The 23,236-nt window shown below is 41.7% G+C and overlaps 1 protein-coding gene across 1 annotated transcript; it reads right to left on the minus strand.

Moving 5' to 3' along the window:
• Window positions 1-4,615: 4,615 nt before the first annotated feature.
• On the minus strand, window positions 4,616-21,900 carry LOC140557643 (probable glutamate receptor). The gene is made up of 10 exons (XM_072682281.1): window positions 21,791-21,900; window positions 21,473-21,566; window positions 14,646-14,677; window positions 13,737-13,916; window positions 11,182-11,408; window positions 10,893-10,990; window positions 9,607-9,824; window positions 8,260-8,479; window positions 6,858-7,102; window positions 4,616-5,265 (listed from the first exon to the last, which is right to left on the minus strand). The coding sequence occupies exons 2-10, from the start codon at window positions 21,531-21,533 to the stop codon at window positions 5,167-5,169; spliced, it is 1,380 nt and encodes a 459-aa protein (XP_072538382.1). The 5' UTR covers window positions 21,534-21,566; window positions 21,791-21,900; the 3' UTR covers window positions 4,616-5,166.
• Between the last annotated feature and the right edge of the window lie 1,336 nt (window positions 21,901-23,236).

Genomic DNA, 23,236 nt, shown 5'->3' on the forward strand with positions numbered 1-23,236 from the left:
CATAATTCCTTCAGTTTAATAAGTCGCTCCTTAGTGTAACGATTTGTTTATTTAATGTACTAAATAGTAATCTATATATAGCTATATATATATATATATATGTGTGTGTGTGTGTGTGTGTATATATATATATATATATATATATATATATATATATATATATATATATGTGTGTGTGTGTGTGTGTATATATATATATATATATATATGTGTGTGTGTGTGTATATATATATATATATATATATATATGTATATATATTTCACAATCAGCTCCCTCAGTTTACTAAATCATCCCCTCAATTTCACAATCGGTTCCCTCAGTTTACTAAATCATCCCCTCAGTTTACTAAATCATCCCCTCAATTTCACAATGTGTTCCCTCAGTTTACTAAATCATCCCCTCAGTTTACTAAATCATCCCCTCAATTTCACAATGTGTTCCCTCAGTTTACTAAATCGTTTCCTCAGTTTACTAAATCGTTTCCTCAGTTTACTAAATCATCCCCTCAATTTCACAATGTGTTCCCTCAGTTTACTAAATCGTTCCCTCAGTTTACTAAATCATTCCCTCAATTTCACAATGTGTTCCCTCAGTTTATTAAATCGCTCCCTCAGTTTACTGAATCGTTACCTTAATTTTGCAATCCGTTCCCTCAGTTTACTAAATTGTTTCCGATGTTTAATAAAGCATTCCCTCAATTTCACAGTCTGTTCCCTAAGTTTATTAACTCGTTCCCTCAGTTTAATAAATCATTCACTCAATTTAACAATTCATTTCCTCAGTTTATCATTCTTTCAGTGTCATAATCTGTTCCCTCAATTTACAGATTTGTTCTTCAATTTAATCATTTGTTTCCTCAATTTAATCAGTCAATCCCTCAAAAATGATTTATTAAATTAATGGAACATTTTGTTAATATATACATGTAACCTGTGAGATAAGCTTAGATACAGCCAAATACAGATACAAACGTCTGTACTTATACCTAGATACAAAACTATGGACAATACTCAACAGCTAGTTACAAACACTACAGTATGCTTGAATGTCTAAGAAAAATAAGATGTCACAATCATTAAAGGCTTGCAATCACAAAATGCAATTAAAAGAGATCTCTCTGAAAGAGACCCCTCTCTGTCAGGCATAGCATTGCCACCTGTTACAAAATAGTCAGCATACAGTTGCAGTTTTCACAGAAAGTCTCTTAATTTACTGTTGACAAACTGACGTCATGATCTAACCTTAATAACATGTTTTAACACAGTGCGTGGTGGTCAGTTTAGCCTGAAGTATTCTCCTCTGTCACAACCTCAGTGAAATGATGTGGAGCTTTTAGGTAAAATTTGGCACTAAAAATGAATATGGTTACTGAGGTGGAAAAATATTGTTTTGGTTAGAGTGATGTGTAATTAAAACTGAAGGGGATGAAAAACGTTTTTCTTGGGCTGAAATTTGAATTGGCCCGTCTGCTTGACAAAAATCCAATGCTGGAATGACTCATGCAGCCACCCATGAAGCTAAATATCAGGGCTGGCAATCCTGGTACATTTGTTAAATGACAAACATCTTGTTAACTCACATGGTCCCATCAGAGAGAGAGAGAGAGAGAGAGAGAGAGAGAGAGATATGCTGGCATCTCCATTTGCTGTTTCCAAAAATGCGGCATAATTAAATAGTTCGGTCTATTATAGAGAAACATGCTGCTTGTCTTGTTTAAAGTTTTAGTGATAAGAAGTTACACTATGAAATGATTACAAATACATTGTATGATGCCTAAGACATTTTTATTGACATTTTGAGATTAATATTTGGCCTAAAACATATTTTTGTATTACAAATGTTTCTAGATAATACACCACTTAACATCAAACCATATAAAAAAAAGGATGAGCTCAGTCTCTTAATTAATCATGGATGTGTTTTGGGTGTAAAGTGCAATAAATCAATCAGCGTATCACTCGCCATTCCCTGTAAGAGCCAGGGAAGCAGGGTGTAAGTATATCTAGGCCCTCATATCTATAGGTAAGGCTCTAATCACCTTTTAGAGTAACATTATATTTGAACTCCTTTAGGAGCTTGGTTTACGAACCTTTCAAAAGACGCCTTAACTGTTCCAAAAACTGCTACCAAAATCCCCCAGGCCCCTTCTGACTGGTCAAAGCGAAAGTGCCAGGCCACTCCTAACTGCTGAGAACAATAAAGCAGCTCAAAAGTGAAAGTGGTGGATACTCTGTAACTCAATAATAAAAATAGCATCCCTGAATATGCAGGAAAGCACCTCAAGTTCTACTAAACTAAAAAGACATTCTGGCCTAAGAAAGCATTTAATATGTTCCTTGTTGTGTTATTTAATATTCAATTTCATCACCCAGCTTTATCAATTTCACAGAATTACGTGTTCTCATTAGTGTCATACTATTAGGAATTCCCTTTTGATGATGAAGATATCTTGACTGAATGTCCACCTAAGATCTACTACTTTTACTACTGCTTCTGGAACAGGCCACTGCTTGACGGCACAGAATCTGCTTGACCTTTTGCATAGCCAAATGCTCCTCCCACTGTCATGATGCATCATCAAAAAGGGTTTTTTCTTGATGGTGAGGCATGGACTCCACAAGACCTCTGAAGGTGTCCTGTGGTCTCTGGCACAAAGACATTAGCAGCAGATCCTTTAAGCCCTGTACGTTGTAAGTTGGGGCCTCAGTATCGCATCAATGAGCCTATGGTGCCCATGACCCTGTTGGCGGTTCACCAGTTGACCAGTCGTCTAGCCATCACAGTGCTCGTACGCTTACATGACCTGAAAGACACATTAGCTTTGTAGCTTTAGTGCAAAAGATGGAAACTTTGGATACCTAACATGCCGTAGTAAGATTCGACCAAATGGGTAAGGGGAAACCCTTTTTTTTCTTACATCTAAAATAGTGCTCTTCAAATGCACCAGCATTTGAAAAAGACAGAGAGTGCATGTGTTCTCTCACTGCCCTCAATAACATGACTCAGTGTGTGTTAGTGTGTGTGTGTACTCTTGTTGGTGCGTAATCAGTCAATAATGAAGGGACAGTGGTGTCATGGAAGGACTTGTCCTGACTGGAGGTCATATCCCATATCAGTTACAGACTCTGCTTGCTCTGTGAAAACACTGCGCTCCAGTACCCGACAGCATCCAGTAATGCAAAGAGGTTATATTTCCATTACAGGAGCGTCTGCAAGGCTTTTCACCCATTTTTCCTTATGGTACTCTGCAAAAGGCCTAAGACACCCCGGAAGATTTTAATTAACAACTATTTATGTGGACAGTAAGCATTTAAGAAGAAGCTACAACCTACACCCCATTTCACATTCTCGGGCTCTTAACACCTGGCATGAATGCTGTGCTGCAGCCCCAAGACTTGGAATGGCATGGTCAAAAACGTTAGAGACCACATAGTAGAATAGGTCTAAATGGGTAGAGCAGATGAAGATCTCACTGGCTAAAACTGAGACAGTCAATGAATGCAACCTTTGTTATGAGTCAGTCTGTGAAATGTCTACCCCACTGAATCTGCCGTGTTTACTAGCATCTAGGATCAACAACACCTCAGCCATGAAACGAGAGACCACACAAACTCTGTGAAGGAACTGTGAAGTCAGTGAGTGCTGCAGGGCATAGTGCGTGTAAATCACCTATCCTGTGTTGCATCACTGTACAGAGTTCAGAGCTCTTGCCTTTTTAGACATATTTTATTGACCCAAGCTCTGGCGCACAGCCTTTTGTCTGGCCTCTTTGTTCACATAATGCTGCAAAACCTGAAATAGCTAGCTAATTAGCCAACGTGAGCAGTTTGCATTTCCTCCAAAATCAGGACCGTTCACAAATGCAGGTTTTTTGCTTGACCCATGTGAAGAAACCAGCCAGTTGAGCTGCTTAAAGCTGCTTAGTGGAGTGACGAATCACGCTTCACCATCTGGAAGAATCTGAGTTTGACCGATTCCAGGAGAAAGTGCCAAGAGTAAAGTTTGGTGGAGGAGGGATAATGGTGCGGGCTGGTTTTCAGGATTTGGGCAGGTTAGGTCTAGTGAAGGGTAATGTTAATGTTACAGCACATTATGTTACAGATAATTATGTTTTTCCAACGGTTCGGTAACAGTTTGAGGAAGGCCCTCTACTGTTCCAGCATGACTGTGCTCCCCTGCCCAAACCGAGGTCCATAAAGACATGGTTGGGGATGAGATTGATGTGGAGAAACTTTAGTGGCCAGCACAGAACAGAACCTTGACCTCAACTTTAGTGAACATCTTTGGGATAAATTGGAAGGCCGATCGCAAGTCAGACCTATGTCCAGCATCAGTGCCTGACCTCACAAATGCTCTTCGGACTGAATGAGCACAAATTCCTTCAAAGTTGACTTCAAAGTCATGTGGAAAGCCTTCCTAGAGGGACCGAGTCAGTTACAGCCACAAATCGGGTGGGCAAATCCAAAATAATGGCCATGGCATTGTAATCGGATTTCCAAAAAGCTCATATAGGTCTGATGGCCAGGTGTCTACATACTTTTGACCATATAGGTTATTTCTTTTTATGTCATAACAGTATTAGAGAAAGAAAATGTGTTCAATTAGTGACATTAATGACAAATAACGTATTTTTTAATAGAATGCTTTTCATTGAACAATAAACAAGAAAATGTAGCATGGGACTTTTAATTTGACATGTAATGCTGGCATTTATACTACAGTACAAAAGCAATATAAACTTCTTAAAAGTCTCATTTCAAGCCACATTTGCACCAGCTACTCACTACAAGCTACAAGTCAATATACCTCACAATGGTGCGAATTTTTTACTATTCACCATTTTCTATTCTACTATTTCCTCTACATGATAAACACAGTTAAAGGCAAAGAATAGGTCACCTGTAGCGTTGTGAGGGCACTCTGAGGCATGTCTAAGGTTGAGCAGTATAAAGAATGATGTCCTGCATAGTCCAAATTAGAACTAATGCTGTCTCTTGTGCAGTTACCATATATGACACAATTCAAAGTGTAGATGAGCTCTCTTTCTCACATTAGCACAGTCTCTACAGTCATTAATAATGGCTTTGTTTTAAACAGAGATGAAAACCAGCTAAATATGTGAACAGAAATCCAAGGATTTTCGACGCTGTTAGTCCTGGGCAGATTCAAGCTTTGCATTTGTCATCTGTTTCTGCTGACTTCTTCTCCTCCCTTCTTCCGAACCGATGACTTAGTTCAGTGGTCAAGACAGAACAACACGATTTCTAGGAGAAGGACAGTTACAAGGTACACCATTACAGATTGTTATTGTAACCCCCCCAGAAATACACTCTTCCTTACCAGCTGTTGCCAAGTTGGATTCACAAATTTAAAGCAACACTATGTAGCATTTTTACCTTAAAGCCCCTGGCAACCTAAATCTGACTTGCCTTTTTAAATGAAGTTAATCTGGCTTCTCAGGACCCCCAGTGTCTTATAAATATCTTCCCAAAGTCTAATGAAGGTCTGCTGTATTTCACCAGTTTTGCTCTCCTCTCCATGTGGAATGGGTGGTCCTAAAGGTTCAGGGATCAGGGTTACATGAGCATACTCCTGACCAATCACACGGCTAACATGGGGAGCTAAAGCTAAAGCTAAACCTTGCAAGCCAAAGCTCCATTGCGCGCCCAGTTGCAGAAGCAGAGAGGTGACAGGGGCCAGACAGGAAGGGTGACGGGGCATACAGGGCAGCTGCATTCCCCAGTCATATATGTCCCTATATATGGTAACTGGTTACAGATATCAGACCCTCAATAAACCCTGAAGATCTGTGAAATCACAACCGCAGTTTATGGTAAAAAAACACGCGCAACTTACAAAAGTGCTTCACTGTTTACTCAGAATAAAAACCCTTAGCTAGTTTGTATTGACTAGAATCTACAAGCTTAGATACTACTAAACACAAGAGTCAGTATGGAGACCACAATACTCGGCACTACACTGCACCCAAGAATTCTCAGAAAAGGTGGGTCTTCAATCTGTGTTTGAAGACAGCAAGCAAGTCTGCCGTTCGGACACCCAGGGGAAATTAATTTCACCACTTTGGTGCCAGGACAGAAAAAAGCCTGGATGCTTGTCTCCAGTGAATCTGGGCTGGTCCATTCTTGGCTTAGTAGGCCAGCATCAGGGATATGAATCTGATGCGGGCAGCTGAGGAGGAGCTGAACATGGCTGAACATGGCTGAACATGGCTGAAACGCTGAAGAGAACCCATGCCGCTGCATTCTGGATTATTTGCAGGTACCTGATGGTGCACATACGGAAGGCCAGCCAGAAGGGAGTTGCAGTAGTCAAGTCTTGAAGTGACAAGAGACTGAACACGCAAGGCTGTGTGCGTTGCCATGGTAACGCAAACACATTTTATTCGTCGGTGTAAAATCCTATAATATTTTTCTACCACCTCACTCTGTATCTCTCAGCTCCAGACACTGTGTCCTTTAGTGGTGGCTCAAAGCGCAAATGACACTTTCCATCTGTAGGGGGAGCCCATGAGCAAGAAATGCCAAAAACGCATAGTGGTGCTTTAAATCCCATTTAACCTAAACTGCAGCCCATTGTTAGGCCTTTTCACTATTACTCCAACACCAAGGTTGGGAATACTGCTGTGAAAGATTATGTGAGAAACATTAACACCCCACCTCTCCTTACTGTGTAATCTTTCATACAGAGCAAAATAAATATCATGTTTATGGTTTGGTTAAATAAGATTTTTGCCTACATTCAGCTGCTATGAAAGGAAGCATTTGTGGGCAGACCAAATGTGGATTATGATTAGTCTGCCAACCATTTCAACTCTGAAAACTAGCCCTGGACCCACCTGCTGTGTGTTAGCGATGCTTCGTGACTTGGCCGCCAGCTCCATGAGGGCCATAGCGACTCCCAGGCCCAGGCCGAGCGCCAGCAGCAGGAAGACGCCCTTCAGGCTGCTGGCCTTGAGAGGAGCGGCCTGGGCGTTTTCCGCCACACAGCTGCTGGCCCACCACTTGCTGCGGAGGTAATCCAGCTCTCCGGACTCGCTCAGCTGGAGGATGGCCACGCTCAAGTTTTTCACCATGGGAAAGCCTAAGGCAACATGAATAGTTGGGAGAAGACAATTAAAGACCTAGTTTTACACTTTGAGGGTCAGTTTCTCAGACCCGGTTAAGGCCCTTGGCATTGGAATTTTGTCCTAGACATAATCCTTGTATGCGAAACTGCCAATTTCAATGGTCAAATTCCACTGATGCCACAATTCAGCTGACAATTAGGCTAAATCTGTTTGTGAGAAACAGCTCCTGCATCTCTTTATTCCAAAAGTGAGTTCCCATCATTACACAAAAGCAGGTTCTCTCACCGTACCTGCAGCATTCAGCTGAGCACCAGCTTCTAAATGAATACAATGGCCAGTTTACTCTAAGCTGCTGTCTAACCTTTAGCCAGAACACTGCTACTGCACTATGCAACTTTGGTGGAGATGCACGGGACCTCTTTTGAGAACTGCATAACACTGCATAACCAATATATTTGTGTAAAATTCTGTGATATTACTTTTATAAAATGTAAATCAGCATGATTCTTTCACTTTAGGCGCCAATTCTGAAGATTTAGAACTGTCTATAAGGGGGACCTTACAGGAGGATTTGTATTTACTACAATGCTGTGAAAATGAATTACACTCCACAGCTGTAGGGGGAGCCCAGGAGTGAAAAATAGCTATTCTCACATAATTCTGCTTTAACAAATGCAAATATAGAAAAAAAATTAAAGCATTGCAAAAGATAACTTTTGACTTGGGTCAGATTTAAAAGATGCTGGTATTTTCCCCTGTATGCATTTACCTTCATGCTTTTCTTAGGCACTAATTAGGCTAAGCAGGACCAAAACAAAATGCTATTGCACCCTTTGGCAAATACAAATCCACCCCAAAAATAGTTCTTTCCACTGTTCCCTAACACCAGCTACCTATAATATACTCTACTACTGTGAAAGCAACTTAACTGATCTTATTTAAAAAGCCTATGGTTGCCGGTACACAGAAAAAAATGGTGGGGTTTGACAGCAGTGATTTTCAAAACACTCACTCATTTCTGTCATACAGGGTTCCTACTATGGGCATGACTCTGACAGCAGAATGACGTGGCAATTTCAGTGGTCTATTTGAGCATGGTGCCGTCTGCAGATTGATAGCACGTCATAAGAGAACACTGGAGGCTGTGATGTTGCCGCCTGCACCTACGTACCTAAAGGAGCTGCAATGCTATAGCCCCTCATGCCAATGACCTCCGGACAGCGCATTAAGTTGCAGTAGCGTGCAACAACCAGATCCAGAGACACAGACTCCCCAATGAAGGCGTAATTCCCTTCCTGAGCCCTACGGACGCCCTCTTCCATCGACAGCGCGTAGCTCTGCTGCCTCTCCATGTTCTCGTAGATTCGCCGATAGGTGGGATTGTTGGAATTCTGCAGGGACAATAGACAAGGACTGTCACACCACAAACGCTAAGGCTGTAATTCATCAGTTAGCATTGTGCAATCTGCAGTCATAAACCACACTCATCTCAAACCACGCCGGGGAGGCCATTTTATAGATGTAGTGGACCAAATAATGTTGGACTCCAAGTCAGTATGTTAATGGATAGCTGTGGTCAACATAATTTGCCTTGGGAAGGAAATACTGGCTTCAACCAAGCAAGCTGGGCTGTGCTAACGCACGGCAGGCCCAAAGCCATTAAGCCGTCCCACAGAACTGTTCTGTGGCCCCAGGTACAGCTAGCTAACCCTGCTGAGAAATCCGGGCCCGGACAGGTTTGTAAGCGCTGCATGTTGAACCGTGTCCGTGTGGAAAAGCCACCGGAATGGCCCTGCAGTGGAAAAGCGGCCAATGATGTTGCTCATATAAACAAATGATAGTTACAGAGCAACCATGCACCACAAACTTCAAATATTTTCCCTATGTAGTTCGTTAACAGTAGGCTTAGGTTGTTAAGCAACATAATAGCCAAAGATTACTCCATGAAGAGCACAAAAAATGCTTTTGCTAAATTTAGAAATCAGTTTGTGTGTGTATGGAGCTTTAACCACGGCTCAGACACTCGCAGGATTGTTTCTGCGACCAGTGCTTGTGCATGCTGATGATTAGGAAGTGTCCGAGTTCATCTGTGATTTCCCCGCTACTACATAGTCCCTAAATAGTCCCTTCCTGTATAGAGCAAAATTAATGCAGGAGCAGGGAGCCATTTCCGCCGCAGCCGCTGTGAACTCTGCCCAACTTCATGTTGATGCAGTGACTAATGAGTGAATGAGGCACAATTCAAAGCAGCCAATCAAAACAGTGCTTATCTACATATATCAGTCTTGAAGGCACAGTGGAGTTTTTGATAAATAGAGGCTGAAGCATAGTCATGTACAAGTGAATCACTGCAGTTAGAAACAGTTAGAAACAGTTAGCCAGAGCTAGTTTACACAATGCTCTCAAGAACACCAAACATGTCTTAGCTGATCAACAAGCACAGCAGAATGTTTAAAAGCTAAACCAATCAGGGTTCTTGGGCAAGACTAATGAATGCTGAATACAGGTCCAGTCTTACCTTGAAGAAAGCGAGGGAGGAAGAGCCCTTGATTGTGCCGTACTGAACAATGTTTTGGTTAGCTAGGTCATCAAAGCTCTTGACTGACAGCTGCTGTCTGTCTGAATGGAGCCAAGAACTGAGGTTGGCGAAGTAACAGGCCAGAACCATTAACGAAAACAACCACCAGATGGCGGTAATCACCCGTCCAGACAAGGCCTTGGGGTGAGGGCCCGCACCTGCAGGAGGCGGAAGAGTTGGCATTAACAGTGAACTTCCTGACCAGCTTTCATTCTTGGAGAGATTGAATGTTATATGCTACTGTTTACACATTTGGAATCCCGTTTGGAACCACAAGAAATTAAAAGCTGCTAAACAATATCATGTAAGTTTTATGGCAGAATTATTTCATGTTAAGTTTTTGCCTCAACATCTGACCTGATTTTAAAGAATTCACCTAATATGTGTTTTTGGGAGATAGAAGAAACTAGAGGAACACAAGGAGAACACACCAAATTTGTCTCAGACCAAGGCTTAGAACAAGGATTGAACCCACAACACAGACCCCTTGAGGTGTGTACTATACACACTACCTGCTGACACCCTCTAGACACATCCAATATTTTCTGAGTTCTGGAAAACCTGGGAATTTAGTGACTTGTCTTCCAGTAATTGGAAAAAAATGGAAAATGAGAAAGCTGCAAAAAAAAAAAAAAAAAAAATCCTAGGAAATACTAGTGAGGTATTGGAATTTTGTTAATTGGGGCATTGGCATATTTTATCCCCTGATTCCCCTTGATAAAGTTTGTAACTGTGTTTGTTGGACAGCTTCCTTCAAAATGTTAATCATGAGAGGTTTAATAGTATTAGCAGGTTGACCGATTTGTTTTCCAGCTAGCTAACTCCAGCTAGCGCCAGCTAACAGATCCTTGTGCCAGCTAGCATTTTACTGAGTGATAGTGGTGGTGGTGGGGGGCGTCCTGCCCTGCCAGAAAGAGTGATGCCAGATTCCTAGCCATGGAGGCATTCTCCCAATGTTAGGGCCAACGCTTAGACAGTTGCGCCACTTTAGAGTGCACAACTGTACAAATGTAGACAATGTAAGTGCACGTGTTAATACAATACTATATAGCAAGTCCTCATGATGAGCTAGCTTGCTACCAATTTCATATACGTACTTGGATTAGCATTACAGAGAAACAGAAAAATCTGTCTGATGGCAGATGATGATTCCAAACTTTTGAACGATACTGCATATGTCAACATTTGTCTTAAACATAAGTGTGGTCGCTAACTGTGCCTGCTACCTTGCAGAGTTAAGGCCCCGACAGTATACCAGAAGCTGTGCGAGAGCGTGAATTGATTTTCCTCAGCCTGGGGTTGGTCCCATTCAGACGGGCTAATCCTTCATAAAAGACACACACACACACACACACACACACACACACACAAAATCAATTTCCGTCCTCCTTATATTCATTATCTTGAGCAATATCTCTCTTGCTCTCTCTCTCTCTATTCTCTATATCTCTGATAGTACCTCTATTCAGTATCTGGGCTAAAGATAACAGAGACAAAAGAGTGTGTGAGTCTTACCGTGCCACCAGATAGATACAGAAGGAGGTTAACAGATAAGCGACCAGGATGCCCATCCACATTTCAGTGGAGAACAGGTTCAAAAAGCTAAGATACTGCGAGTCGTCAGAGGCGATGTCCTTTCTAATGATGAAACTCAGGCCTGTCTGCATGAAAGGTTTGGTCATGTCCACAGCTGCCTCCCGAACAGCCGTGAGGGTGAGGGGGGCCACAGCCAGGTCAGCTTCCTAATGAGAACACACACAAACACATAAACACACACTCTCGAACAGCAGTGCATAAAATGTATGGTTCACATTCAGATTAGCAATGCTGGAGACATGCTTCCTACCCTTTGGGCCGGTTCTTAGGACGCAGATTAAGGCTAATCTTGTATGAAATTGCATTACCATGAGTGTTCCATCACTGAAAATCCATTTGATCCTATGTTTAGGCTTAATCTGGGTCTGGGAAACTCACTCCTTATGTTCAGGAGGCCTCTAACTGTAACTAATCTGAGATGGGATTTCAAGAGGCCCACTAGAATGCCTTGAAAGCCAAGCATGAATATTCTAGTGTAGATTAATTTGTTGAGTTTGTTGACTAATGATAGCCCACTGGTCAAGTGCAGACAGCAAGTCCATGCAGAAGCCTTCCAGTTCTGAGCCTGTGGACATTGTGTATGGTTCTTTATGCTAACTAGGCCCCTAAGCTAATGTGAGGTTGGATTTCAAGAGGTCCGCTAGAGTGCCTTGAAAACCAAGCATGAATATTCTAGTGGGGATGGGTTGTTGACTAGTGTTGGCCCACTATTGGATTCGGGTCTTGTAGTTATTACCAGGGTTTACCGTTCCTTATAACAAATCTAAAATGTGGCTTTAAAGGGTCCATATACTGTCCTGAGGTCAGCTTATGACATTTCTGTGGTTTTGTCCATCCCAAATGTAAATGACCTCTTTTCTGATCAGGTGATCTGTATTATGACTGTATTGTAACCTAAATGGTTGGGGTTAAGCCACTGTAGGCTGAATAGATGGATATGTGTAAAGGCCAGTCCAAGATGGTGGAGGTGGTAGAAATGGGATGAGGAATGGTCTCTTGGCACTTTGGGCCTGCTAATATTAATCAATCATCACTTAAACACCACTTCCTATTTGAGTACTGTTGCTCAAAAAGGCCCTACTTAATATAAACATAACGTTCCTTATAAATTGCTTAATGAGTAGGGTTGGGCGGTGTAGCGGTAATACCGTATACCGTGGTATTTCAAAAGGTTGACGGTATCTCAAAATGACAGGGTGTCAGATGTAGTTGTATGTAGTTCACGGCCAAATAAGCCTATTCCCCCATGTGCATTTAAAAGAGCCACAGGGTGGGGGCTCTGTGGGACCTCACTGATTGGAGATGTCACGCTCTGAAAACAGGTGGGGAAAAAACAAGCGTTGTGAGTTAACGACACACTGGGTGTCTGAAGACCATTTTCTCGACTCTGCGTTCTCAGATATGCTGCTTTACCCTCTAAACGTTTGATTTGGGCCCTTAGTCCCCAATTGTTAGCTAGCTGGAACACAGACTATGCAATGGGGTTTAGCCTGCTAGCTAACTATCTACATATAGCTAGAAAGTGCTTGGGCTAGTCCAAACATGATGGAACGGGTCTCAATTTGCCTTCCTGTTCCTCCCAACAGCAGTCGCTTGACTTCGCCTCTCAGGCACGAGTTTTATTCTCAACACTTGTCGGGAGCTGTCTGATACTCAGTGGAGCTGTAGCTAACTGAGCTAGCTCAGCAAAGGCTAGCTTAGCGAGTGGGCTACAGATCCAAAACCATGCAGTTGTTGTCAGACTGATGATTTGACACTTAGGGCCCTATCTTATGAGGCACGTCAGCCATGCTCATTGCTATCTTACACCCCGCCAACAGTCTATTTCACACCTTCCGCCTGGGTTGTTTAAATAGCGACGGTGTTTGCGAATATATCTACGCCGATGGGTGCGATGGTCTCGAAATGAGGTGTGTTCAGGTAGATTTCTAGTGTATTGCTATCTTGGCAACGGAAAACACAGGAGCTCCACTGCCTGAAAACAACCTCGTCAACAGTCAGATGTTCGTTGCTATCTTGGCAGTGAATTGTCAACACAGGCGCGTGCACGGCACGTGTACACCCACACTTGTTACACACACATGGACACACAGCAGTGCACAAACCCATAGTGTATACCAGTTGGCAGCTACGCAAACTTTTACATCAACAATAAACAAAAAGACCCACTGACGCCCTAAATCAAGCTGCGTGGTGCAGGGTTGGCGCTCTCCCAAAGGTCGCTGAAATAAGGCCCTCATTTAAAGGACAAATATTAAATTGTGGGGTAATTCTTTGGGACCACCAACTTGGTGAGCGTATTGGGATTTCCTCACTGGTTTCCTCAATGGTGACCTTGTATTAGTAATATGTTTATTTTTAATAATCAGTCAGGTGTTTTGGTTTATGCAACATATTTAAACACCATATTGAGGCTTAACAGTGCTTTAAAAGTCAGGATACAGTAGGTATCTTTTTCAGCTGTTTAAACTCACCCGTCTCACAACCTCTCCAACCATGCCGGCCCAGTTGCCGTGTTCGTCCTTGGTCCCGTATTTCCCGTCCTTCACCAGGTGAAGGTCGTACTTGAAACCCAATTTATTGGCGAGTGCAGACAGCAGGTCCATGCAGAAGCCCTCCAGTTCAGAGCCTTTGGACATTGTGTACGGTTCTTGCTGTAGAAGAAGCCAGTGTAGCTCAGTATTTACTGTCCCTGCTTAAAAAGGGGTGCTTTGGCAAAAAAAAATTAGATCAGCCCAAATATTTTTTTGGGTCCAAAAGTTCCATCTTTTGTTTAGCGATGGAGCTCAGAGGCTAATGCTGCTAACAAACACTGGAAGCCAGTAGTCACCATAACCTTTGGTGCTCATAACTTCTCTCAACATGCTGAAACCACACCAGTGGTCGTATTAGGATCATACAGACTAGTCTATGTGTTTTAGGGCACTTTTATGACATTTATAAATAAATATCAAAATTACACTGTTTATACTACAGATTTTGTTTGTGAGTTCGGCTGGCATTAGATAGTATATATAATAAAAAATAATATATTTAAAAAAATAGAAAATTGACAAAGCATATCCTTTTTTAGCACCTAAATGGGTGCTGAACATTGCTAAATTGAATGAATACTAATTACATTAGTATTCATTACATTACATTTTATGGGTCTACCCGATTCGCTATTCTGTGCCACCTCAATGAAAAGCTGATTGACAGAAGGTTGACAGACGTTTCTAAGCTTGTATTAACAGAAAAAATGGACTATTAACTTCCAATGTTTGCTAGCAACATTAACTAAAGCAGCAAAATTTGGCCACCTTGACACACTTGACTGCCAAACCATTCCTTTAATAGCTATTAAGTCACATTCAAACCCACTTCTCAACTATATCACCTACCTTAATGGTGGTCACCTTTAGTGGCTGTGGTTCTAATGGGCAGAAACAAAGAATAAACAACAGAATTGTGTTATTGGACATCCGCATTTTGCACAACAGTACATGGCAAAATCAACAGTGTTGAATAAGCTTGTGTTGTTTACACTTAAAGCAGTCGTCTGGCAATCAATTTTCCTGTTAGCCTAAATATAGTTTAACAGTCAGGACTTGTTTGGTGTCTGAATTTTGCTTTTCAAGAGCTGGAGATCACTGAAGTTCATTCTGGAGTCAGCGGCATGCTTATGTTAGGAATTTCGGTTCTAAGCTCATTTACTGAGTGACAATGGGATTTTTGTAAATCGCCTCTATCCCGTTCTGTGGTAAACAACCTAATACGCTTTGTCTTGTGTATGTTCTTCTCCCGAATGCTACTGGATGCTCGAGATTGTTAACGAGGCGAGATACTCATGTTGCTACATCCATGCTACAAACATGCTAACTCTCCTGCACAAAAGTAAAGGAACATCCAGAGAACTCGACCCTTCCTCTCTAGAGAGGCCGCCCAGGTGCTCGTTCAGTCTCTCGTCACTTCGAGACTTGACTACTGCAACTCTTTTCTGGCTGGTCTCCCTCTGCGCACCATCAGGCCCCTGCAACTCCTCCAGAATGCAGCGGCATGGGTCGTGTGACTCCACTGCTGCGTTCTCTCTTCACTGGCTTCCTGTGTCAGATTCAAAACCCTGACGCTGGCCTACAAAGCCAAGAACGGACCAGCCCCTCAGTACTTGATGGCAATGGTCAAAAGCCGATCCACACCAAGAGCCCTTCGAGCTTCAAGTACGGCTCGGCTCGACCCGCCATCCCTCAAAATCCACGGAAGACAAGCGTCTTCCCCTGGGTGTCTGAACGGCAGAGTCGCTCCATGTCTTCAAACGCAGACTAAAGACCCTCCTCTTCCGAGATTTCTTGGGCGAATAGCAGAGTGGTCACCTTATTGACTTGTGTTTAGTAGTGTCTAAACTTAGAGGTATCTTTGAATTATTAGTCTTTTCAAACTAGCTGAGGTTTTTCTTGGGTAAATAGCAAAGCACTTTTGTAAGTTGCTCTGGATAAGAGTGTCTGCTAAATGCTGTAAATGTAAATGGAAATGTAGCCACTAAACACTTGACACTTTTGTATATCCCCAGCTACTCAGTAGAGTGTACTCTACCACTGCCAAAGACACCTAACCAACCTCATTTGACAAATTTGGCAAATATCTAATGGTATCAGTTCAGTGTGCGGAAGTGTTAGTGTTAGCTCACATGTAGCAAAATTCATTTTCAAGTCAAAATGTTTCCCCATTTTCATTTCTGTCATAGACACCAGGTTTTGACCCAGAATTCCTAATATGTACATGACCCTGACTACTGAATGGCGACATATCATCAGTGGTCTATGAGGCTAATGTAGCTAGCTAGCTCATAGTGTCCAACCAATGACTGTAGAAAACGTGGACGCTGTGGTTCCATTTTCCTTCGTTTAAAACACCTTAAGTAAAAATGTCCCTTAAGATTTGCCCTTAACCATCTCTTAAAGTTGCAGAAAAAATGCCTTAAGTTTTACCTAGGTGATTTCTTAAGGGAAATCTGCCTTTTCTTAAAGGACAATGCCTCGTAAGTAAACCATTAAGTGTTGCATAAAGTTCCTTAGCAGTCTTAGAATTAATTAAGGGATGCAAAACTTCATCTTAACACTGCACACATATGGAAAATATGGCTGAGTTTTTTGAGGTTTTTGAAAACCTTGGAAAAAGGTGTGTTTTTCAAAATAGAGAAAATCCTCTAGACCATTTTTTTTGCAACTGGGAGTTTCCAGTCTGTGGTGGGAGAGGTTTTGCATGTCCATAGGTCTTCCGTGTGCCGGACTGTTTACTGAGTGGCAGGTGCTCTTTGCAGAAGGCTACATAAAATGGTTTGTGGTGAGTTCGGCTGCCATAATATAGTATATATAATATAAATTACATATAAAAATTGACAAAGCATATCCTTTTTTAGCACCTAAATGGGTGCTGAACATTGCTAAATTGAATGAATACTAATTATCTAATAGCACTTATATTACATTTTATGGGTCTACCCGATTCGCTATTCTGTGCCACCTCAATGAAAAGCTGATTGACAGAAGGTTGACAGACGTTTCTAAGCTTGTATTAACAGAAAAAATGGACCATTAACTTCCAATGTTTGAAACTCCCAGTTGCAGAAGGCTACATAAAATGGTTTAGTTCCCATCCTGAAAGGAGCAAGAGGTTATTAAGACTGATTTTTTTCAGGAGAGCCGGCCTCCCACGCGTTTGCGGTGTTATCGATGGAATGCACATCAGGATACAGGCGTAACTTAAGTTAAGTTAAGTAAAAGACTTTCTTGAGTGCCTTACCTACATTGGTCTATTTTCTTTGTGGGTCAACAATTGGATTTTCCTGCAGACTGACTGTGGTGACATCACTGGTACGTATTAAGCGAAATAATGAAGCTCAATCTTTACTTAACTCAACATGGATTAATCCAGTTTAAGGACCCCCTTTGGGGATAAACCAATTACCAAATCCTAAATGAGAAGCGAGCGGAACAATACCTCTACAAGCGCATGACAAGCAAAACGAGAAAGCGACAGATAGAGCGAGAGAAAAACACAGGCTGTCTCAATCGGACAAGGAGCAAGGAACTCTTGCAAGACATTCTTGGCAGTAAATGAAGCGTTTTGTCCCGCTGTGCGGAGCTTTGTGCTCCTCTTCACACTGAGGCAAATATCCCTATGTTTACCAGGCAGAGACAATATCTTAGTTGTGCTGCTGCTCTCTGAAGCCAGGTCCCAAGCGCCATGGCCACTAATCGTCCTTTAAGAGAAAAAAGTCGCTTAAAAGGACATGGAGGGAGCCAAACAGTAGGGTTGTTGTGGAGCTTGTGGTGTCTCCCGAGTTCCTGTAAAAAGGCTGGGAAAGTGTCCTGATTCTCTTCTTTAAGTAGTTTCTTTTTTAGGACTTTAAAGGAAGGGTCTTACCCTCAAACTGCAAGGGCCCATTTTTAATTCACTTGTAGTTACAAAACAGCAAGGCTAGGAAAGCTGAAGTCATCTGCCAATCAAAATGTACTGTATACTAAACTGTAAAAAGAAAAGTAATGTAATGTGTAAAAAACACATGCAGTAAAATTGACTCGGCTAGGTTGCCATATCATGCAAAACTGAATGAATTTTCCTTGTTTTTTTTTTAAATAGCGGATGTGCATTGATGCCACATTCCCACTGGAACATGCCCCCTTTAGTCAAGCTGCCAAACCGGGACTGAAACAAGCGATTATCTGCTTCTAAGTTCTAGGCAGTTCTAGGACTCCACAATGATCCATCCAAATCACCAATGGTCCATGGGCTGATGCGTAGCCAGGAACATCCAGCTAACTAAGGCTCAAATTACAGATAACCGTTACAGTTAGCTTCCACATGTTTTGGTGCTGGGATTCCAGTTGTTTCTGGGAATTGCAGCAATCTGCTTGCTTCTTTTTTATATTGCTTTCGGCAGTCTGTAAAAGGAGAGTTCAGAATTCCTGATAAGTCCTAATACTGCCACCAATGCTGTTAGTCTTTTTGGCACTCAGTGGGTGTGGCAGGAGAGACTTGCAGGGGATTGTGAATAGTGTATAGTTTCGAACAAAGCTAAAATATTTGTTAGAAAAGGTGCTTCAGCTTTGGGCTGTATTTAGGTCTGTTTTGGTTGTTATGCTGCACCTTTGTGAGGTATGAGCAACCCTGCTGGACTAGCATGCTCATGTGAGGGTGGACGGAGAGCTATTCACACACACTGCTGAAGACAGAAGAGAAAAACCTATGTTGATTATTTTTGTATTTACATATAAACTAATGAGCTGCTTGCCTATTGGCATGGTACATCCTCAAAGCCATGAACCCACATTTTGTCACCACAAACATTTTAGGGAAACACAATTTTGACAGGTTAGCTAACTTACAAGAAGAAACTCATAGGAAGAGGAGACTAGTGATCATGCTGTTGTGATATGCTGTAAACACTCCACCGGCACTATTGTTCAGTAGCCTGAAAGCTCAAAATACTTTACATGGAACCCAAAATCGCTTTTGTACAGCCTTTGTTCTGAATGCCAAATTACCATGAGTTTAAGACAAAATGTACAAAAATAATTGCATAGGTTTTCCAATTTGCTCCTTAATTTTGTCATATTTCTAATTTCCACCCACTAGCTAGGACTCTCCAAAATCACACAGTAAAGGCTAATATGAGCACACCTGCTCTGCCTCACTATAATCACTGCGGTAAAAACTCAAATTGTGTCCTGAGCAGAACTACAGAACACAGCACGCAAATTCACTACAGGTGCTACCTTTCCCATGATGCCCTAGCATCTTTCCACGTGCTTGAGCTTGAGTAATGAAGATTCGTAAATATTTAAATGAAAGTCATTCAGGCAACAGACATGGTAATGATAGCTGTATAGATGTATACTTCTAACTGTATATACCAACAAAACAGACATATTAGACCATTAAAATAAAAGCCTTAATAATAATAATAATAATAATAATAATAACCAATAATATTACTAAGCAAACAGGGGTACATCTGTACCCCTCTAAATTCTGTGTGCAACAAATAGTCTAGAAACGCCCATGTTAAGCATGCTTGGAGGAGAACACTACTGCTAATCCTTTTACGTCAGCTTAGCGAGTGTTGGGGGAGATGTGGGCCATCCTACCAGCCTTCGTTAATGCAAATACATCAGGTTTAGGCCAGTGATCTCTGGGCATGTTGTGCTACTGAAGTCAACTTGTCACCCCTCAGGGTCGCACAGGACTTAACTTCAGCCTTTTAAAGTAATGATATGGGCCATAAGGTGGTGTTGTGGATTCCCCTGAGGTTCTTCTACGGCATGGCTTTGAGGCACCTTATTTCTAAGAGTGTAGAGACATTCTGCGGCTGGATATGACTAGAACATAAACCATATGTCCAAATGCTTGCGGACACCCCTTCTAATGAATGCATTCTGCTTCTTTAAGCACTCATTGCTGACACAGATGTGCAAATGCACACACACACAGCTTGTCTAGTCCCTATAGAGAAGTATTGTCATTAAAACATGAACCTACTGGCACCACGCCCAATGCCAGGCATGGCCTAGAGGGGTATAAAGCCCCCCAGCATTGAGCTGTGGAACAGTGGAACTGTCTTTCCTGGAACGAGTGCGCTCATCCAACACCCTGACCCTATTAACGCTTTTGGCGCTAAATGCAATCAAATTCTCACAGCAATGCTCCTCCAAAACCTAATAGAAGGCCTTTCCTGGACAGTAGAGACAGTTACACCAACAAAAGCAGGATAAACTCTGTTTCTTGAATTTCCGAAGAAACAATGAATGCACAGGTGTCCCAATACTTTTGGTCCACATAGTGTTTTACAACTCTGCAGGACAATCAGCAGTCTGTTGGATGCTATTCTTCAACACTGGCCTAAAGAAGTTGTTTCCAGACTTCTGGCCTGCCGTGGAGCTGTGGCGTGAGAGTTTGCCTTGAGGGTCAAAGGTCTGAAAGCAGATTAAGTGTGAGAAATGTCGTTCTTCCAGCGGGCTCTTCCTAAACACGGCTGCTGTCCCTGCGGGAGTCCGTCAGAAGTCAGACAGTGCCACTGACACTCATTATCATTTTTTGAAAAATATGAAAATCGTACATGCCATCCGAATCGCAAGCATGTCATGGCCTGTCGCGCATGTCTGACTGCTTGCTTAGCGGTCACTAATTGATTACTCACAGTCATTGTTGAGGATGTCAGTGTCTTTCTGTGCTTTAAATGCAGACTGCTCCGAGCCAAGCGATTTGCTCAGATGGAGCGCCAGAAGGATGCTGTGGCCAGTGACTGATGCCGCCAGGCTGGCACTGCCCCTTCCTACGTCCTGCTGAAAGACTGAAATTGACTCGCTAGAGGAAAGCCAAGGCGACGGGTGGAGCCAAGGCGACGGGATGGTCTTAACCCAGCCCATCAACAGTGTGGGAACCTTTTTTTTTTATTGGTAATTTTTCAATTAGGTCATAATTTTTTTTGTTTTTATTAAAATATATGCAAATGATTTGCTACCAGAAAAAAAGCTATTTGCTGATGCTTTGGGTAGATTTTCTTCAAAATGCATATAAACCCTTCTATTATTATTAAGTTCTGTCAGTTATTCCTTCACTTTTTACTAAAGAATACCACAAGATTGTTTGATTTTTTCTTGTTAATATCAAATGACCCCAAATATTATTAGCAACATTTTGACAAGCTGGATATTCCAAAATAAGAGTTTAATCCAAGTAATTTAGAGCATTTCTATTGGTCCATTCATCCAGAATTAGTGTTCACAGTGTACAGAGAGCAGCAACAGGGACAAAAATGGAGATACATGATTTTCCTTGGACAGCAGTGATATGTAGATTATATATAGATATATAGATTAAAGTAATGCATTGCACATGTACCAATAATCAGTTAGTAAATCAATGAAATGTCCAAATAATGACAATTTCTGAATATTTTCATAGTATACTTTGAAAAAAATAAGGGTGGTAAAATGGGTTCTTTACGCTATAGATGAACCAATTTCCATTACCTAAAAACACTTCAGTGGCTGGTTCTCCAGAGAACCATTGTTGCAAATGAGATGTGTCATTGTGAAGAACTCTAAAGTTTAAAGAACCTTCACATAATGTAAATATCACATGTTTATATCACATGAAGGTTCTTTACCCCTTTCAAAGTTCTTCATGCTTTGTCTGGTTGACAAAGTCAATGTCGTTCTGAAGTTACCTGCAGTGCAGAGCCCAGCTATGAGAGCCGCGGTGAGCGCAAGAAGCCCCGGTGATGCCATCCTGCTGTATTCCACCAAGTGCAAGGGCGCGTGCTTCAACATCAGAGATAAACAGGTTTGAAACAGACATGGCGCCGTGCGAAAACCACAGCACCAGAAATACAACTGCTACAGAGGTACCACCCCCCTATTCCCTCTTCCTCGACACAAACAGGGACTTTATTGCTCTTAGGCGGTTTCTTCTGAGTATACCGATGTAAGTTCAGCTGGAGGTCATGATAGGTCAAAGTCAAGATGAAAGAAGAAGCCAAACTCACCCTGGTCTGCAAACAGCTTTCTTTCCACCGTGCAGACCACCAGAACCCCTGATATTTAAAGCATGTACACACTCCCTAGTGCCAGAAAGCAGCCAATGAGAAAGAGTGGGAAGTTCTAGAAAGTGGAGGGAAAGGAACACCAGGGATTGTGACCGTGGCAAATCCTTAGGAATGTATTGGAGGGGGAAAGTGGATGTGGAATAGTGAAAAACGGGACACCAAGAAAAACAAGCATGTGATTTTCAAGTCAACAGATTAACAAAGGCTGTGTAGTTTCAGTGGCAGTGCTAAACAAGTAGTAAAAAAAAACAAAACACATCAAACAAGAGGAGGCCTGCTAACCCTCACTAACGCTCTTGCCGCTAAATGCAATCAAATCCTCCTAGCAATCCTCCTCAAAAATCTAGTAGAAAGCCTTCCAGGGAAAGTAGAGACAGTTACTCCAACAAAAGCAGGAAAAACGATTTTATTATAATACCTTGATTTTGGAGAAAACAATGAATCAGCAGTTGTCCCAATATCTGCATGACAGCTGAGTGGGGGGTGGGGGGGGGGGTGCTAACATCTCACAAACCTTGATGTCAAATTCCAAGTTTAAGTCTAATGGTCAAAATAGATTTAAATACAGCACCAGCCTGAAGCACCTTTTCTAAAAACAATGAAGGATTTCTCACTATGTTGTCTTCATCCGCAGGTCTTCATAACTCCACCTCACTCACAAACCCAAAACCTTATTGTCATTTTTAGAGTCATTATTGTAAGACACTAGGTTAAAGGTAGTGCTGGGTCATATGGCTGTTTATTGACTATAGCGCTTAAAATGCGTCTTCGGACAATGTTTCTTCCATACTGTAATACTGTTATGCAACAAAAAAGTGTTGAACAAAATTTAGCACTGAGACACATAATTGAGATGCATCACAAACATCTCAAATGCTTAGCATTGTGCATCTGTACACGTAAGTTTTTTTTTTTTTTTGATGCTACCTGATGCTTTGGACTGTGCATGTGTATCACAGTGGCAGCCATAGCCACAAGATATGTGGTACATGGACGTTTATGCTTAGAGAGATAGTAAAATTATTGATAAGCTCATGATATCATTATTAAGGCCAGTATGCACAATACGTATCCCATGTTATGTGTGTAGTTTGTGTGTGCTCTGTATGCTTATTAAATACCTCTGGTTAACATAATATTCATGGGAACATGGGAACAGCCTAAACATGTGTATTACTAGGTCAAATCAAAGAGAAATCTAGAAATATGGTCGATTATATGGACAGTCCTCCAACTGATTAAAATTGTGCAACACTCACCCGCACCCATATATTAAAAAGTACGTATGGTTGAATGCGATGTCCATTGATTGCAATTTAATTATAAATGCATACATATTCACAATGCTATATCTTGAAAGGGCACATGGAAAAAATTAACTCTGCT

This window comes from Salminus brasiliensis, chromosome 6 (genome assembly GCF_030463535.1).
Source record: "Salminus brasiliensis chromosome 6, fSalBra1.hap2, whole genome shotgun sequence".
Taxonomy (NCBI): domain Eukaryota; kingdom Metazoa; phylum Chordata; class Actinopteri; order Characiformes; family Bryconidae; genus Salminus; species Salminus brasiliensis.